General features: G+C 41.7%; 1 protein-coding gene across 1 annotated transcript; it reads left to right on the top strand.

The window, feature by feature from the left end:
• Nucleotides 1-70: 70 nt before the first annotated feature.
• Nucleotides 71-14,526, top strand: gnai1 (guanine nucleotide binding protein (G protein), alpha inhibiting activity polypeptide 1). The gene is made up of 9 exons (XM_074697849.1): nucleotides 71-530; nucleotides 9,659-9,701; nucleotides 10,150-10,291; nucleotides 10,504-10,661; nucleotides 11,318-11,446; nucleotides 12,557-12,686; nucleotides 12,776-12,929; nucleotides 13,166-13,393; nucleotides 13,528-14,526. The coding sequence occupies exons 1-8, from the start codon at nucleotides 413-415 to the stop codon at nucleotides 13,354-13,356; spliced, it is 1,065 nt and encodes a 354-aa protein (XP_074553950.1). The 5' UTR covers nucleotides 71-412; the 3' UTR covers nucleotides 13,357-13,393; nucleotides 13,528-14,526.
• Nucleotides 14,527-15,099: the final 573 nt, after the last annotated feature.

The raw sequence follows: 15,099 nt of genomic DNA, 5'->3' as shown, positions 1-15,099 counted from the left end.
TTAAAAATATTAAGTATCAACCTTATTGTGAAGAGTCGTACCGGAAGTGTGTTAGCTGTTGCCGCCCGCTGACGTTCCGCTCCGTTCGCCACAGCTCATTCAACACTGGCAGTCAGCACCGCAGCGAATGGAGCCTTTGGAGTGGACGACACATCACTGAGGAATGTCCTCTCTGTTAAATTAGGTTTTCAAGGATTGAGGAGAGGATTTTAGATCAAAACACAGCGAATACAAAGAAACACCACTGTGGTTTTTATAAGAGAGAAACGCGTCTTTTTCTGCCCCGAACGGATCGACTGGCTGTCATTTTAAAAAAAGGGCGTGTGTGCGGCGTGAGGGCAGCTCGAACCGTTTAATGTGGGTACATACGGTGTTTTAGAAATTTTGTCACCATCTGAAGGACACAGAGAAGATGGGATGCACGCTGAGCACAGAGGACAAGGCGGCGGTGGAGCGCAGCAAAATGATCGACAGGAACCTGCGGGACGACGGAGAGAAGGCGGCCCGGGAGGTCAAGCTGCTGCTGCTCGGTAAGAGGATGGAGGGTCGCTGGGTTAGACTGTGGACGAACTTCGCTTTCTGTTCGCCTACAGCTCTCTCAGGAGGCGACAGTTTGCCATTAAAACCTCATTAGTGGGGCTTCAGGGGCGTGTCCAGGAGGGGCAGAGATGGGTCCCCCTAAAGTACTAAACCCTGAACTGTGATGGGATGCTGAAAACAGTTGTTGGAGATTTTTTTTCGAACATTTGCCTCTTATTGTTAGTGAAATAATTAAGGCGTAGGGGAGAACGAAGGGGGTTAATGTGCTGGAATCTCATTAAGTAGTTGCTGATAGCTAATATATGATCAGACAATTGAGATGCATGTAAACAGCTTAGTCAGACTGAGAATGGACTAAGCATAGCTGGATTAACACACTTTGACAATACGATTGTGATCGGACTCAATCAGTTTGATACCCACGCAGCTTCACTTATCAAAAAAAGGACATACCCTCACCTATCAAAGTGGACGTTCTCGGCCAAAAGTCTGATTCTCTTTCCTGCATGTAAACGCAGACAAGATTACCAGCTGTGACTTTACGATCTAGCTATGACCTTAGTGGGACTGCTGCATGCATGTACTGAGTGTTTCCACTTAACGTGACTGAGCAGGTTTCTGCAGTGAAATGTGGGCTAAACATTTAACCAACACCTTCACTCAGCTGCTGACAAACACCCTGACTAACACGCCAACTTTCTTAGTTTTTAATATCCTTTCATTAAATCTATAGATTTAAATATAGATTATATATATAGATAGAAAACATTATTGTTACTATTATTATCTGATGGTGTTATATTAGTGTGTTTTGATTCTGCGGTGTCACTTTTTAAAGGTAAAAACAGAAGAGTTGTGTTTGTGGGACACTGTTTATAGTTCAAAAGGAAACTGTTATTGATTAAAGATGATTGATGAATGAGGACAGAAAAGGGAAGTAATATGACATCTTCTCTCATGTGTTCATGTAAATATCTGAATCTGTTGGTGTGTAAACTGGGTCACCCCCTCTGAAGGTCTGGACACGCCCCTGGTTGGTTCAGTCTTTGGTTCAGGGTCAGTTTCCAGTCGGCCGGTCAGGAAATGTGGACATAGTCAGAAATCTGTATCAATAACAAACTCCCCTCTTTACTATTTTCAGCCAACTGTCAGCTCTAAATGAGAAAAGATGAATATAAAAGGTCACAATCATCCAAAATAATACAACTTTATGTTAATTTTATTTATGTGATTAATTTGCTGTCCTGACACAAAAGTAAAGCTCCCTAACCCTCCTCTCTGAGCTGTTTGTATCGACTAAATCCTTTGAACGCAGCACATTTCCCCTCGCTTCAGAGACAACAGGCCTGTGGCTCATCAGTCATCGAAAGACTTTCACAAGTTCAGGTTATAAACAAGGGATGGGCAATTGTTTTTGAATATTCAAATAGTCATTTGCAGGATAGGAGTTGTACACAGAAACAACTTAGAAACACCCAATGATTTCAAAATAAATCAAACCGGGTCAAAAACCATAGACTGTATAATTAATGGAAGCAGTCGCCTAGATGTCACCTGTCTGTTTCTGAAACAGATTTTTGAAGCAGATCAGCTACCGCGGCCATTTTGGAAGTGGCAGGGGTTTCGAGTACATCTGTTTTGACCTGAGCTGTCTCTTTGATTGAGTGAGCTTGCCATCTCAATATCCTCTTGGAAAAAAATCCCCCCCCGTCTTCAGTGAGTGCCGATAGTGAAATTAGCGATTCAGACAGGAGACGTTTGTTGAACCAGGCTGAAAATAAAACAGCTTTTTTTGGCTTGGTGTGTATGTGACTTCCGGTACTTCTGGAGTCAGCCTCAAGTGGACACTCGAGAAACAGGAGATTTTAGCACTTCTGCATTGTCTCATATTCTTTGACCGGAGGTTGCCGCTTGTCGCAAACAGATGATATTGAACCAGACTCCAACAACAAACAGACATTATGAGCAGAGCTGGGAATGCTTAACTTACATGGGTCTTTTTCTTGACGCTTGACATTGCTAATAGATTTTAAAGATGGTCTTGATGAAGGTCCACGGTGTCATTGTCAGATTCTGGCACCTGTAGTTTTAAACCCAACCTCAGGAGTGAGACCCAAACAAAAATGTCAGAAAGGAGCAGCATGTTGTGCAACAAATGCAGGAAATTACAGTGATGAAGCAGCAGAAATAAAGTCTAACTGAGCGAGCAGCCTCATTAACATGGATAGCTGTGGGAAACCTTGTGACTCTTAATCGCTGTCAGCTATGACCAATTATGACCGACCTATGTTTACTAAGTTGGATTCAGGTCCTGCTCACACCATGGCTGTTATCCTGATTCATCTATCTGCAGTCTGAGTGTAATTCCTGCAGTCATTACACATCTCTGCTGTTCCTCCCTCATGCACAAATATACAAGTGCTTGTGTTCAGAGGTCAGCCATGTGTGAATTAAAGGCATTACTCACATGTGGGGAAGCACTGTTACCCTTGTAAATACAGACTGTAGGTGGAAAACTTTTCCATCATTCTGCCCAGCTTTGGGAAATGTTGACATACACACACATGCTATGTGGGTTACCAGGACACGGAGGCTGGAGCCAATTCCAAAGGAAGGCAAACACCTGACGGAGGCTCAGAGTGAGAGCTGTTTGTGTGAACACGTTTGGGAGCCAGAGTGAGATAAACAACATTTCTGCACGTCCTTCTGCATAATTGAACAGCACATTCCTCTGTGTGTTCATGAGAGAATACAGATAATAACACTGCTTCTGTATTTTTCTGGTTTAAACATAGATTTTAGAGGGATGTTGGAGTTGTGCAAACAGGAATGTGCATATTTTCTGCCAAAGGTGGAACACATTCCTCAGGTGCTTGGAGGCCAGATGAGGCTTGCCAATTGAAAGCGAGCAAGTTAGGTCAAGTTTCTGCGATGCTGCTGGAGGGTGTCAGAGGAGTTTTCTGTCAGTTATGGCTCTGACACAAACCTCACTTCAGCTGCAGCTTTAGATTCCTGCTCATGGAGAGGGTGTGTGCTGCTGCATTGGCACAGTTTTCTGCCATTTGTGTTTGGTTCATTCAGCGTGATGAAGGAGTCTTCAGGTTACCACCTGCCGAGGAGATGCACAGACAGGCGAGGAGAAAGGAGAAGGGGAGGCTGTAAGATGAGAACGACTACAGCATTAAAAATGAAGAAGCTCAGCTGCAGAGCGGCATGGGGGCAGGAGTTAGGACTTTAAATTGTTTACTTTGGAGGGAAACAGGCTCTAAAAGGATGCTGTTTCAGAGTCTGCAAGGAAATCTGGAGTAAACTTTCCCCCAAACACTCACTGTCAACAAAGATATAAATCAACTAAACAGGTTAGATGGTAGGACGGGGCTGAGAACACCTGAGGGCACCTGAGAACACCAAAGCATGTTGGATCCAATCACTCCTAACCTCTATCATACAGCACAACAATATACAAGACCAAGAGAAGCCACATCTTTAGGATGAGAATTTCAACTCTTCACTTCTGAAAAAAATGAGAGTAGCACTTTGCGTCTTAACAATAAGAATAAGACTTAATATTTTTCAGATAAGAATAACTCTGCACATCTTCCTTATAAGAATACAAATGTACATCTTTATTATAAGAAAAGTATTTTCTTTCTCATGTTCACAATGAGAAAAAGCAATTACATCTTTATAATTGAAATACAACTTAGCATACTTTAATGACAATAACAATTCATATCTAAATAATGAGAATAACACTTTACATCTTAAAAATGAGAACAACACTCTACTTAGTATGATGAGAATGATAACACTTCACAAGTTTAAAATGAGAATGATAATACTCTACCTCATTATTATAATGTTTTTAATATTTTCAATTCATAATTAAAAAATGAGTAGAACATATATAACATCTTAATGAGAATCATACAATTTAAATGTCTTTAATGAGAATGATAACACATTGCACTTTACATGTTTAGAATGAGAACAATGATACTTGACATTATAATGAGACTAACACTTTACACCTCAGTTACAGGAATTATACTGTTTACATCTTCATAATGAGAATAGCACTTTTCATCTTAACCATGAGAATGATACTTTGTGCATTTTAATCATGATAATGATAACACTTCACACTTTTCATATTTATAAGAATGCCAATACTTTACCTGTTTGAAATGAGAATGATGGCAGCCTGCATCGTCATGAGAGTGATGACTTTACATCTCTATTTTGAGAATTATACACCTTACATTTTCATAATGAGAATTATATGTTTTACATCTTTTTTTCACTGAAATAACTCTTATACATCCTCATAATGAGAATGATAACACTTTACAAGTTTAAAATGGGAATGATGATACTCTCCATTGTTTAAAAAATTCTTTAAAGATAATAACAATTTATACCAACCTAATGACAATAATACTTTACATCTTTATAATGAGAATAATACAATTTACATCTTCATAATAAGAATGACACCCCACATCATAATAAGAGCGATAACTCTTAACATCTTGATATTGTTTTACATCTTTTACATAAGAATAACTCTTCACAGACTCTTCACCTCATAATTAGCATGAGAATGATAACACTTTACAAGTTTGAAATGAGCACAATAATACTTTACATCGTTATAATTCTTAAATGGTCATAACAATTTATGCTCGACTAATGAGAATAGCACTCTACTACTTAATAATGAGAATTATACAATTTACAGCTTTTTAATGAGAATGATAGCACCCCACATCGTTATGAGAGTGATAACTCTTTACGTCCTCATAATTAGCATGAGAATTATAACACTTTACAAGTTTAAAAAGAGATGAGATAGTACTATGTCTTCATAATGAGAATTATAAAATTATACAACTATACAATTTACAACTTTTTAAAGGGAATGGTGTTACTCCACATGAACAATGAGAATGGTAACACCCTACAACGTTAAGAAAGTGATCACTCTTTATATCTTTATAATGAGAATTATACGCTTTACATCTCTATCAGTTAGCGTGGCAATGATAACTTTTACAACTTTACAATAAGAACTAGACTACAGCTTTACAATGAAATTGATAACTCTTTTAATCTTTGATATGAGAACAACATTTTACATCTTTTTGTTGTGTGTGCAGCAGACCTTTCATTTTTCAGTCGTGTAAATGAAATGTTGATCACAGTTTATACACTGTTGGTTGCAGCAGTAAAACTTTGGCTCTGATGTAGAGCAAACCTGGTTTGTTTGTTTGTTAAAATCGTTTTAATCTTAACACGTCTGTCCTCTTACCAACCAGCTGGCAGGTGTCTTGAGCAGACAGAGCTAATGTGCTGAGCATATTTCTGCTTTAGCTTTTAGTCTTTATTTGGCACTCTCTCTTCTTCATCATCTCCAGGACTCAATTACCCTACTATTCATATCTTCACGCTAAAATAGATCACAATCTTCTCAGCCTAATTACTGACTCCATCGCTGTGGGTTCATTTTAATAATACTCCCGCCTCGTGTCTTTCTTTTGTCATTGTTCTCATCTTAACGTCTTCAGTGTGGTTAAACTTATGTAACCGTAGCATGGGGATCAGCATCCTGAGGATGAGGAGGGAGGCAGAAAGAAAGAGGATTGGTCACACCAGTTAGATCGTCCAGATTCCTTCAGAGCAGGAAGATGTTTCTGTGAATATCTCCATCTGTGGGAAACAAGCTGAGACCACATCGATCTGCTCGTTCCACATTGATTCCTGTGGTCATTTCCCTGCTGCTCCAGCTCCTGGATCCTTCACCAGTGACTCATCCTAACCCCCCGCCCTGTCAGAGAGAGAAAGAGAGGGAGAGGAGGAGGGGGTTGATCTGGGCTCATGCTGCTTATGTGGTTTTGCTTTTTGTGCCTAAAGAAATGAAGACAGAGCTGTTCTCTGTTTGGATGAAAGTCTAACCCCATAAATCTCTAGAGACTCGGAAAGTCTTTTTCATGTTGGTGAACCTCAGTCCTTCAGTTTGGACTCTGTTCCTCTAACTTTGGTCTGTAATCGCTAAAAGCGTGAGCCTCAACTGTAAATCAGAGCTCAGAAGATGTTTCAGTCTCCTTACTGCTGTTATCATAAACCTTCCCTCCTTTTCCCTGCTCTCACTCCATGTTTAAGAGAAACTAAAGCTGTGTTTGGGGCAGGAAGGGAGAAAGAGAAAGAAGAAGAAAAACTTCCAGGATCAGCTCAGATTGTCCTAAAATAGTTTCAAACGTCTGGAAACAGAAACCAGCTGCTGCAGAGGTCTGAGGTCTGAGGCTGCTTCAGGGAGGGCGTATTGAAGCTGTGAAACACGAGAGCCACAGGTCAGAACTGTGTGTGTGTGTGTGTGTGTGTGATCCTCAGGCCTAGAGGCTCTGTCAGGATCTCCTCCCTAAAGATGCCACACTGTAGAAACGGCAGAGCTCTTGCATCAGCATGAAGCTTGAGACCAGGAGAAACAGGAGGAAGCTGATTTGAGGGTGATCGTCTGAAACTCTAAGACGTCTCAAATGTGAAGATCTGTCGATGGCCACAGCTTTTACACGTTTCTTATTGGCTAAATAAAAAGCCTTGCTGCTCCTGTCAAAGGAGGTTTCATCAGACTGCAGAGCTCCTAAGATAGATAGATTGATAGATAAACAGATACTAACTTGTTTAAATGTCAAGTTTTGTTGAGTGGCATCAACTGGATGATCAGTAACATGAGGACAGATTACTTCAACAGCTGTAATCTGGAGATTTAAGGGCGTCACATGACCACAGAGGGTAAAAACGTCTCTTTGAAGGATTCCTCCCATCGTCAGTCTGAGCTCCTCTGAAGTGTCCGGGCCTCCTCCTCCTCCTCCTTCCTCAGGTCCCTGTGGCCCATGAGTGGTGACACGTAGTTAAATGAAGTATCCCCAGGTGAATCTCTCTAATGATCCTGAAGGTGTCTATGAGCATGGGCAAAGGGAGGGTGGAGGTATTCAAGGCTCTGTCTGTTGAAGAGTTTCTGTAAAGCTCACATAGATTTCTGACTCTTCTCTGTTTTATTTCTCTGCCTCTGCAGCAGCAGAGAAAGTGGAACTAGATTAGATGATTTATTGTGTAACCCATCATGCCTCTGCTGACGGGTTCATTTCAGTGTGTTTCCTCTTCCTCATTCTGTTTCTGCTGAGAGGAGCTGAGGTGTTCACTCTCTGAGGGATCTCTGCTCTCAGGTGGTCTAAAGTCCTCCCCTGAGGCAGACAACATCAGCTGGACATCTGTATACCAAAACCCTGATCTCTGTCGCTGTGAGAAGAGACTAGCTGCTGTACTTTGATGTGATGTGTTAAGATTAGTGTCCAAATGTCTCCATATAACCTCAGCTGGTATCACCTCAGTCTTTGAGGGGAGCAGGTGGAAGATGAAAGTGTTGAGTGTTCAGAATGATGAGATCATTGAAAGCAACAACCGCCCAGTTCCCTCCATCAGGAAGATACACACTGCAATCTATAAAAGACCAAAACATGCAGATTGATGTGCTTTATGACAAGAAAAACATCTAAGGAATACTCACAAATAAAGCTCAGAGGAGCCATCAGAGAATCTGTCAGAGGAAGGGTCAAAGGAATGGTCAGTGGAACTATCAAAGAAACAGTCAAAGAAATTGTGGATAGAACAGTAAGGGGAACTATCAAAGGAACAGTCAAAGAAATGGTGAATAGAACAGTCAGGGGATCAGTAAGGGGAACTATTAAAGGAATAGTAAAAGAAATGGTCAATGGAACAGTCAGAGGAACTGTTAGGGGATCAGTGAGTGGAACTATCAGAGGAATGGTCAAAGAAACGGTCAAAGGAATGGTCAATAGAACCGTCAGGGGAACAGTACAGGGATCAATAAGGGGAACTTTCAAAGGAATAGTCAAAGAAATGGTCAATGGAACGGTCAGTGGAATGGTCAATGGAATGGTCAGGGAAACAGTTAGGGGATCAGTCAGTGGAACTATCAGAGGAATAGTCCGAGGAATGGTCAAAGGAACGGGTAAGGGATCAGTCAGTGGAACTATAAGAGGAATGGTCAAGGGAATGATCAAAGTAACAGTCAATGAAATGGTCCAAAGAATGGTCAGTGGAACAGCCAGGGAAACAGTAAGAGGATCAGTTAGTAGAACTATCAAAGGAACAGTCAGAGGAATTGTCAAAGGAAAATTTAGGGGAACTATCAATGGAATTATCAGGGGAATGGTCAAGGGAATGGTCAAAAAAATTAGATAAAGGAACAGTCAAAGAATTGGTCAAACGATTGGTCAATGGAACGGTCAGGGGAACAGTTAGGGAATCATTCAGTGGAACTATCAAAGGAACAGTCAAAGAAATGGTCAAAGAAACAGTTGGGGGATCAGTCAGTGGAATTATCAGGGGAATGGTCTAAGGAATGGTCAATGGAATTGTTAAAGGAACGGTCAAAGAAATGGTCCAAGAAATGGTCAATGAAACAGTCAGAGGAAAAGTAAGGGGATCAGTTAGGGGAACTATCAAAGGAACTATCAGAGGAATAGTCAAAGGAACAGTCAAGAGAATGGTCAATGGAACGTTCAGAGGAACAGTTAGGGGATCAGTCAGTGGAACTATCAAAGGAACAGTCAGAGGAATGGTCAAAGGGAGGGTCAAGGGATCAGTCAGAAGAGTGGTCAGAGGAACCATCAAAAACGATTTTTCGGAGGAACAGCAGGAGGAATTGTAAGAGGAGCTGTCAGTGGAACTATCAAGGAAATGGTTAAAACACTAGTCAGAGGAGTAGTTAGTGGAGTGGTCAGAGGAACTATTAAAGAAACCATCAGTGGAGCTGAACAAAATCCTGCTCAGGTGACAAAGACTGCACACGATACAACCCATGTATAAAACTGTTAACATGGAGACAGCATGGGGTTTAAAAAGCTGTACCCTTGCTTTGACCCCATCACCTTAAACCCTTAATTTCATCTTGTTTCACAGCTTTTTATCCAGTTTTAGGACGTGAAGGTTAAAGGGCTGAAGCTGTTTGACAGTAGTGTTAAGTGATTTGTCTTTTTACTGGAAACATTGTGGGTATTACACTCTGTAACAAACTTGTGTTTGTGTCCCACAGGTGCTGGAGAATCAGGGAAGAGTACGATCGTGAAGCAGATGAAGTGAGTTCACCTCAGCGTTCTTCACATCAGTAAACTAATGTCTAGCAGAAGCTTACAGGTAGCAGGATAAGCTAACTCAGACCCCACCCACAGAGCCCCACCCCCCTGTGAGCCTCCTCTCTTTATATCCTCATCCTCAGTGTCCTGCTCCCTTTCAGCCATGGACACTTTTCCCTGGATAACCTTAAATTTAGCTTCCAGAAATGAGGAGGAGGTAGATTAGGGCCTCTGAGGGGCCGGGAATAGCGTTTCAGTTCATGTGAGGTCAGTTAGTGTTAGGGTTGACAGGGAGGCTGGAGAGGAGCTGTGAAGGGGAGTAACTGATTTTCACCTGACAAACATCTCTCAGCGGGGATCACGGATGAGAAGATGAGTTCACTGTCAGCTGGGCAGCATTCAGAAACATCAGGATCCACTGACGTTATGTTCTGTCTCCTGTTTCCTGCAGGATTATCCACGAAGCCGGATACTCAGAAGAAGAATGTAAGCAGTACAAAGCCGTGGTCTACAGCAACACCATCCAGTCCATCATCGCCATCATCAGAGCCATGGGACGCCTCAAGATCGACTTCGGGGATGCTGCTAGAGCTGTGAGTAAAGCTGGAAGCTAATGTGGCTATGACTGACAGATTTAAGCCCCGCCTCTTTGTTTACACGTTTAGTAAAATGGACAAACACACACAGACTCCAGGTTTAGTGAATCTGAAACAGCTGTTTGCTCTCCGTGACTGGGATCCGTCCCGTTAACAGTCTTAGTTATATCGCTGCTGTAGAGTCTTTCAAGACTCCTCTTCCTCTGCAGGACGATGCTCGGCAGCTGTTCGTGCTCGCCGGCTCTGCAGAGGAAGGCTTCATGACAGGAGAGCTCGCCGGCGTCATCAAGAGGCTGTGGAAGGACGGAGGCGTTCAAGCCTGCTTCAGCCGCTCCCGAGAATATCAGCTCAACGACTCTGCAGCATAGTGAGTGTCACACACACACACACACACACACACAGGGTGACAGTGCCCTAAAACACTCTGACAGGAGAGAGCTGCAGCAGTGCGCACGTGTTCAGACTTTAACTCCATCAATATTTACCCCCTGCTTCACACTGTTTGACCTTTGACCTCAGCACAGGAGCAAACCCCAGATGCTTAAAAACATCTACACAGTGCCACTCCTGGATCTGTCTGAGTCTGCCTGATAGTGTTTCAGCACTTATGATGTTTTATTTCTGTGATAAAAACATTTTTAATGTGTTCCCCTGATCCTGTCATCCGTCTGTTTGGAAGCTTTCATAAAAAGAAAGCAGCGTCGCTGAACCTCGTGTGTTTAGTCTCCTGATACCTCAGACGATGAAGTGAAGGCTTGTTTTGATGTGAAGAGGAGATTACTGGTGTTTATCTGCTGCCTTCTAGAGGCCACTAATCTTTCTTGGTTGTAATTTATCAGCAGCGCGCCTGAGGTGTGAGCTCATTACAAACAGAGAGAAGCTGCAGCTCAGTGTCTGAGGATCCAGGAGTTTAGTTTGCCCCCATTAGAGGAATCCATGAATCAACACTTTGTTGTGACATTAAGACACCTTCACTGAACACCTCCCTGTTTTCTGTCTCCTCCTCTCCTCCTCTCTTCCCAGTTACCTAAATGATTTGGACAGGATATCCCAGTCCACCTACATCCCGACCCAGCAGGATGTCCTGAGGACCAGAGTGAAAACCACAGGCATTGTTGAGACACACTTCACATTTAAGGACCTGCACTTCAAGTAAGAATCCCCTGAGAGCAGCGCCAGGCTCAGAGTCTGAGGCTTCTTTCTTAGACTCGTTCACACGTTAAAGTTCCTCTGAGCAGGAAGTGAAGGACCAGCTTCAGGGGTGACTCAGAGATGACTCAGCAGGCACGTTGCTGTCATCACAGGGTCTATGATTAATGTAATTAGAGACTGCAGAAACATGCTTCACTCTACTGTCACATGACTGAGCAGCTAACGCTAATGCTAAAGCTAACCTGTGGCCTTGTTTTGATCTGTGTCCTCTGCGGTCAGAATGAAACCACAATAAATTATTGAAAATATAATCAAATATGAATAAACTAATAAAGTAACACATATAATAATAAAAATTATTGATAATAAAGAATAAATATTAATAAAAATAATAATGAATAGATAATAATACATATATTATAATAATAAAGTAACACAGATAAATGTTAAATTAAATATTAAATTAAGGAACAAAAAAGTAAAAAATAAACTGATAATAAATTAAGTGATAAAGTAACAGATAATAAAAATGAATAAATAATAAAACAATAAAATAAAGGATAGAAAATAGTAATAGATAATAATAATTGTATAATAATAATAATAATAATAATAATAAATGAATAATAAATAACACATAAACATATAAATATTAAATTAAGTAACAATAAAGTTAAAAAAAATGATGATGAATTCAGTTATAGAGTAACAGATGTTAAAAATAAATAAATAATAAATTAATAGACAATAAAGCAATATAGTAACAGATGAAATAAAATAATAATTATTATGATTAATAAATTATTATAATAATAAAATATAATAAAAATAATTATTATGATAAGGAAACAAAGAAACATATTATAATTGTAAATTAAATTCACTAAGTAATAAATAAACTGATGAAATCAAACTGATAATAAATAGATAAAATAAATAAGTAACATATGATTAAGTAATGAATAATAAAGTGATGAAAACAGAAGTTTCTGTGTTCTTGGCCTGTCATCAGTAACCCTGCAGCGACTCCTCCACTTGTTCAGTTTTTGGTTGGTAACAGCTCAACGCCACTTGGTCTGATTTAACCTCCGCTCTGTTTCCTGTCTGCAGGATGTTTGATGTTGGCGGTCAGCGCTCTGAGAGGAAGAAGTGGATCCATTGCTTCGAGGGTGTGACGGCCATCATCTTCTGCGTGGCGCTCAGCGACTACGACCTGGTGCTGGCTGAGGACGAGGAGATGGTGAGTGACGGAGGGCACTCTGCAGGAGCTGTTTTCAGGAAGAAGAGGCAGGAGCTGATTCAATGTGTGCACCGTGCTTTGTTTTTCAGAACCGAATGCACGAGAGCATGAAGCTGTTCGACAGCATCTGCAACAACAAGTGGTTCACAGACACGTCCATCATCCTCTTCCTCAACAAGAAGGATCTGTTCGAGGAGAAGATCAAGAAGAGTCCTCTGACCATCTGTTACCCTGAGTACGCCGGTAAGACCTTTGACAGGAAACACTCCTTATATTCAGACGCCAGTTTTATGTTTAACCACCACACCTGGCTGACAGCAGGTGAGTTCAAGAGCTGCTTCAGAGGTAAGGTGAAAAGAGGAAGTGATACTTGAGAATAAACTGTAGGCTCCATTTCTTCAAGCTACAGGGTTAGATGGATGGGGGTTAAATAATCCCACTCCTTCCTCTTTGTCGTCCTGCTCCTCGTCTTCCTCCAGGCTCCAACACGTACGAGGAAGCCGCCGCATACATCCAGTGTCAGTTCGAAGACCTGAACAAGAGGAAGGACACCAAGGAGATCTACACACACTTCACGTGCGCCACAGACACCAAGAATGTGCAGTTTGTGTTTGACGCCGTGACCGACGTCATCATCAAGAACAACCTGAAAGACTGCGGGCTCTTCTGAGGACCAGGAACTTTGGAAAGAGGAACAGTTTTTTAAGGTGAGGAACTTTTTCTCATAGCTGATACCACAAGGCTTGATTCAGAGTTAAATCTGTCAAGATCGCTGACCCAGAGACGTCTCTTTTTAAAGCATCTCCTTCATGTTTCCTTCCCTCTCCTCTTCCCTCCTCAGGCAGCGACGCCTCCTCATGGATTTTTGTGGAGATTAGAGGAGTCTGGAGGACCAGCTCTGTACTATACGCCACTTTTAACGGCTTTATTTATCTCTTCGGTCTTGGAACATTCGACCCACGTTACGCCGTTTGTGTACAATGTCCGTTTCATTGTAAAGATCAGATTTTCAGCTTTTACTTTCTCTGTGGTTTTCATTTTTTTAAAGAGATATTTTATTTGTTCTGCCGCCGTCTCTGGAAGAGGAAACTTTCTGCTGTTGGTGGGAAAAGCTTCTTTTCTTCCTTCCTGACAACAAAGGGAGAGAAGAGGTCCAGCTCTGGTTCCAGTCTGTTGGTACCTGTGCCTTGGCATGCGTTTTTACCACGGTCATAGTCCCGATGCTTGTTCTGTTGCCTGCTGAATTATTCTGATCACTGAGAGGTTAACTCTTCTCGTATGTTACGTGTCCCTGAGATCTTCTGTGTGCACACCACTGAGCTGCCGGAGGAGGAAGGAGATTTCCCTCTGGTCTGAAGGGTACATGGGTCTCCATTGTGAGCGACGTGTAGCCTCCAAAGTCCCCCACCTGATCCTGACCTTCGAGTGCCTGCAGGACGCGGGACAATCCTCAGACGTCTCAAAGATCCGGGGCTCTGGTTTCTTAACAGTGTAGAAAAAACATCCAAACATAAACTGAGGGAAACATTTCATGTATATTTACTGTTTTCAGAGTTTCTGGTGTTAAGCAGAGGAAACTCAGAGAGGACGTCTGTCAAGGAGAGACTCGAGGGTTCAGCGGATCTTTGAGTGACGGTTAAAGGAACAGGAAGTTCTTCTTTCATGGGACTTTGAATGGTTAAAGAAGTCTGATCTAGGTTTTCAGATCAGCCGGTCTTTACCTCGAAGAGGTCTCCTGAATCTGTTCATCAATCTAAACTGCCACATCTGTCCATGTACCTGTTCGAGGACCTTTGTAGACTCATCTCTCTTATTTTGATAATAAAACATTTACAAACCAGTTTACAGCGTCTCTTCACCTGTTCATCAAGTGATTCACACCTGTAGAAGCTAATTAGCTCGTAGCATGGTCTTTGTTTTATCTATTTAAAGTCTCTACCGTCACAGATTTAGATCTTCCTTCAGGTTCTTCATCTGTTTCAGGTCTTTGATGCTCCTCTTCCTCTCATCTTACAGGACGAGGCGCCGCACAGAGCGCTGCACGATGCGCTGACTCTGACTCCATGGCAACAGGGAGCGATGAGTATAGAACTGAGGGCTGAGCCTCGTACTGACGGATGCGGTTGTTTAAAAATAGCTCCTGATGTTTCAGGTGATCAGCAACAAGATGATATTTTTATTTTGAGTCACCAGGACACGAGTCTGGACTGGGAGATGCCTCAGACCCTCTGACAGTCTGAGTCCTCTGAAGTTTTCTGTTTTGGTCTGAAGCTTTTCCTTTCTATCCATACTTTGGAATTAATCTGAGTTTGAAGCCGGCCTCTCAATCAATCTATCAATCAATATTTATTCCTATATCACTTCATAATTACATAAAACGGCATGCAGAGTGTTTTACAGCAGTGTCAGAAAT

This window comes from Halichoeres trimaculatus, unplaced genomic scaffold (assembly GCF_033239565.1).
Source record: "Halichoeres trimaculatus isolate MK-OKI-2021-1 unplaced genomic scaffold, fHalTri1.1 fHalTri1_scaffold_21, whole genome shotgun sequence".
Taxonomy (NCBI): Eukaryota; Metazoa; Chordata; class Actinopteri; order Labriformes; family Labridae; genus Halichoeres; species Halichoeres trimaculatus.
Note: the sequence above shows the minus strand (reverse complement) of the source record. Positions and strands in the feature narration are given on the sequence as shown.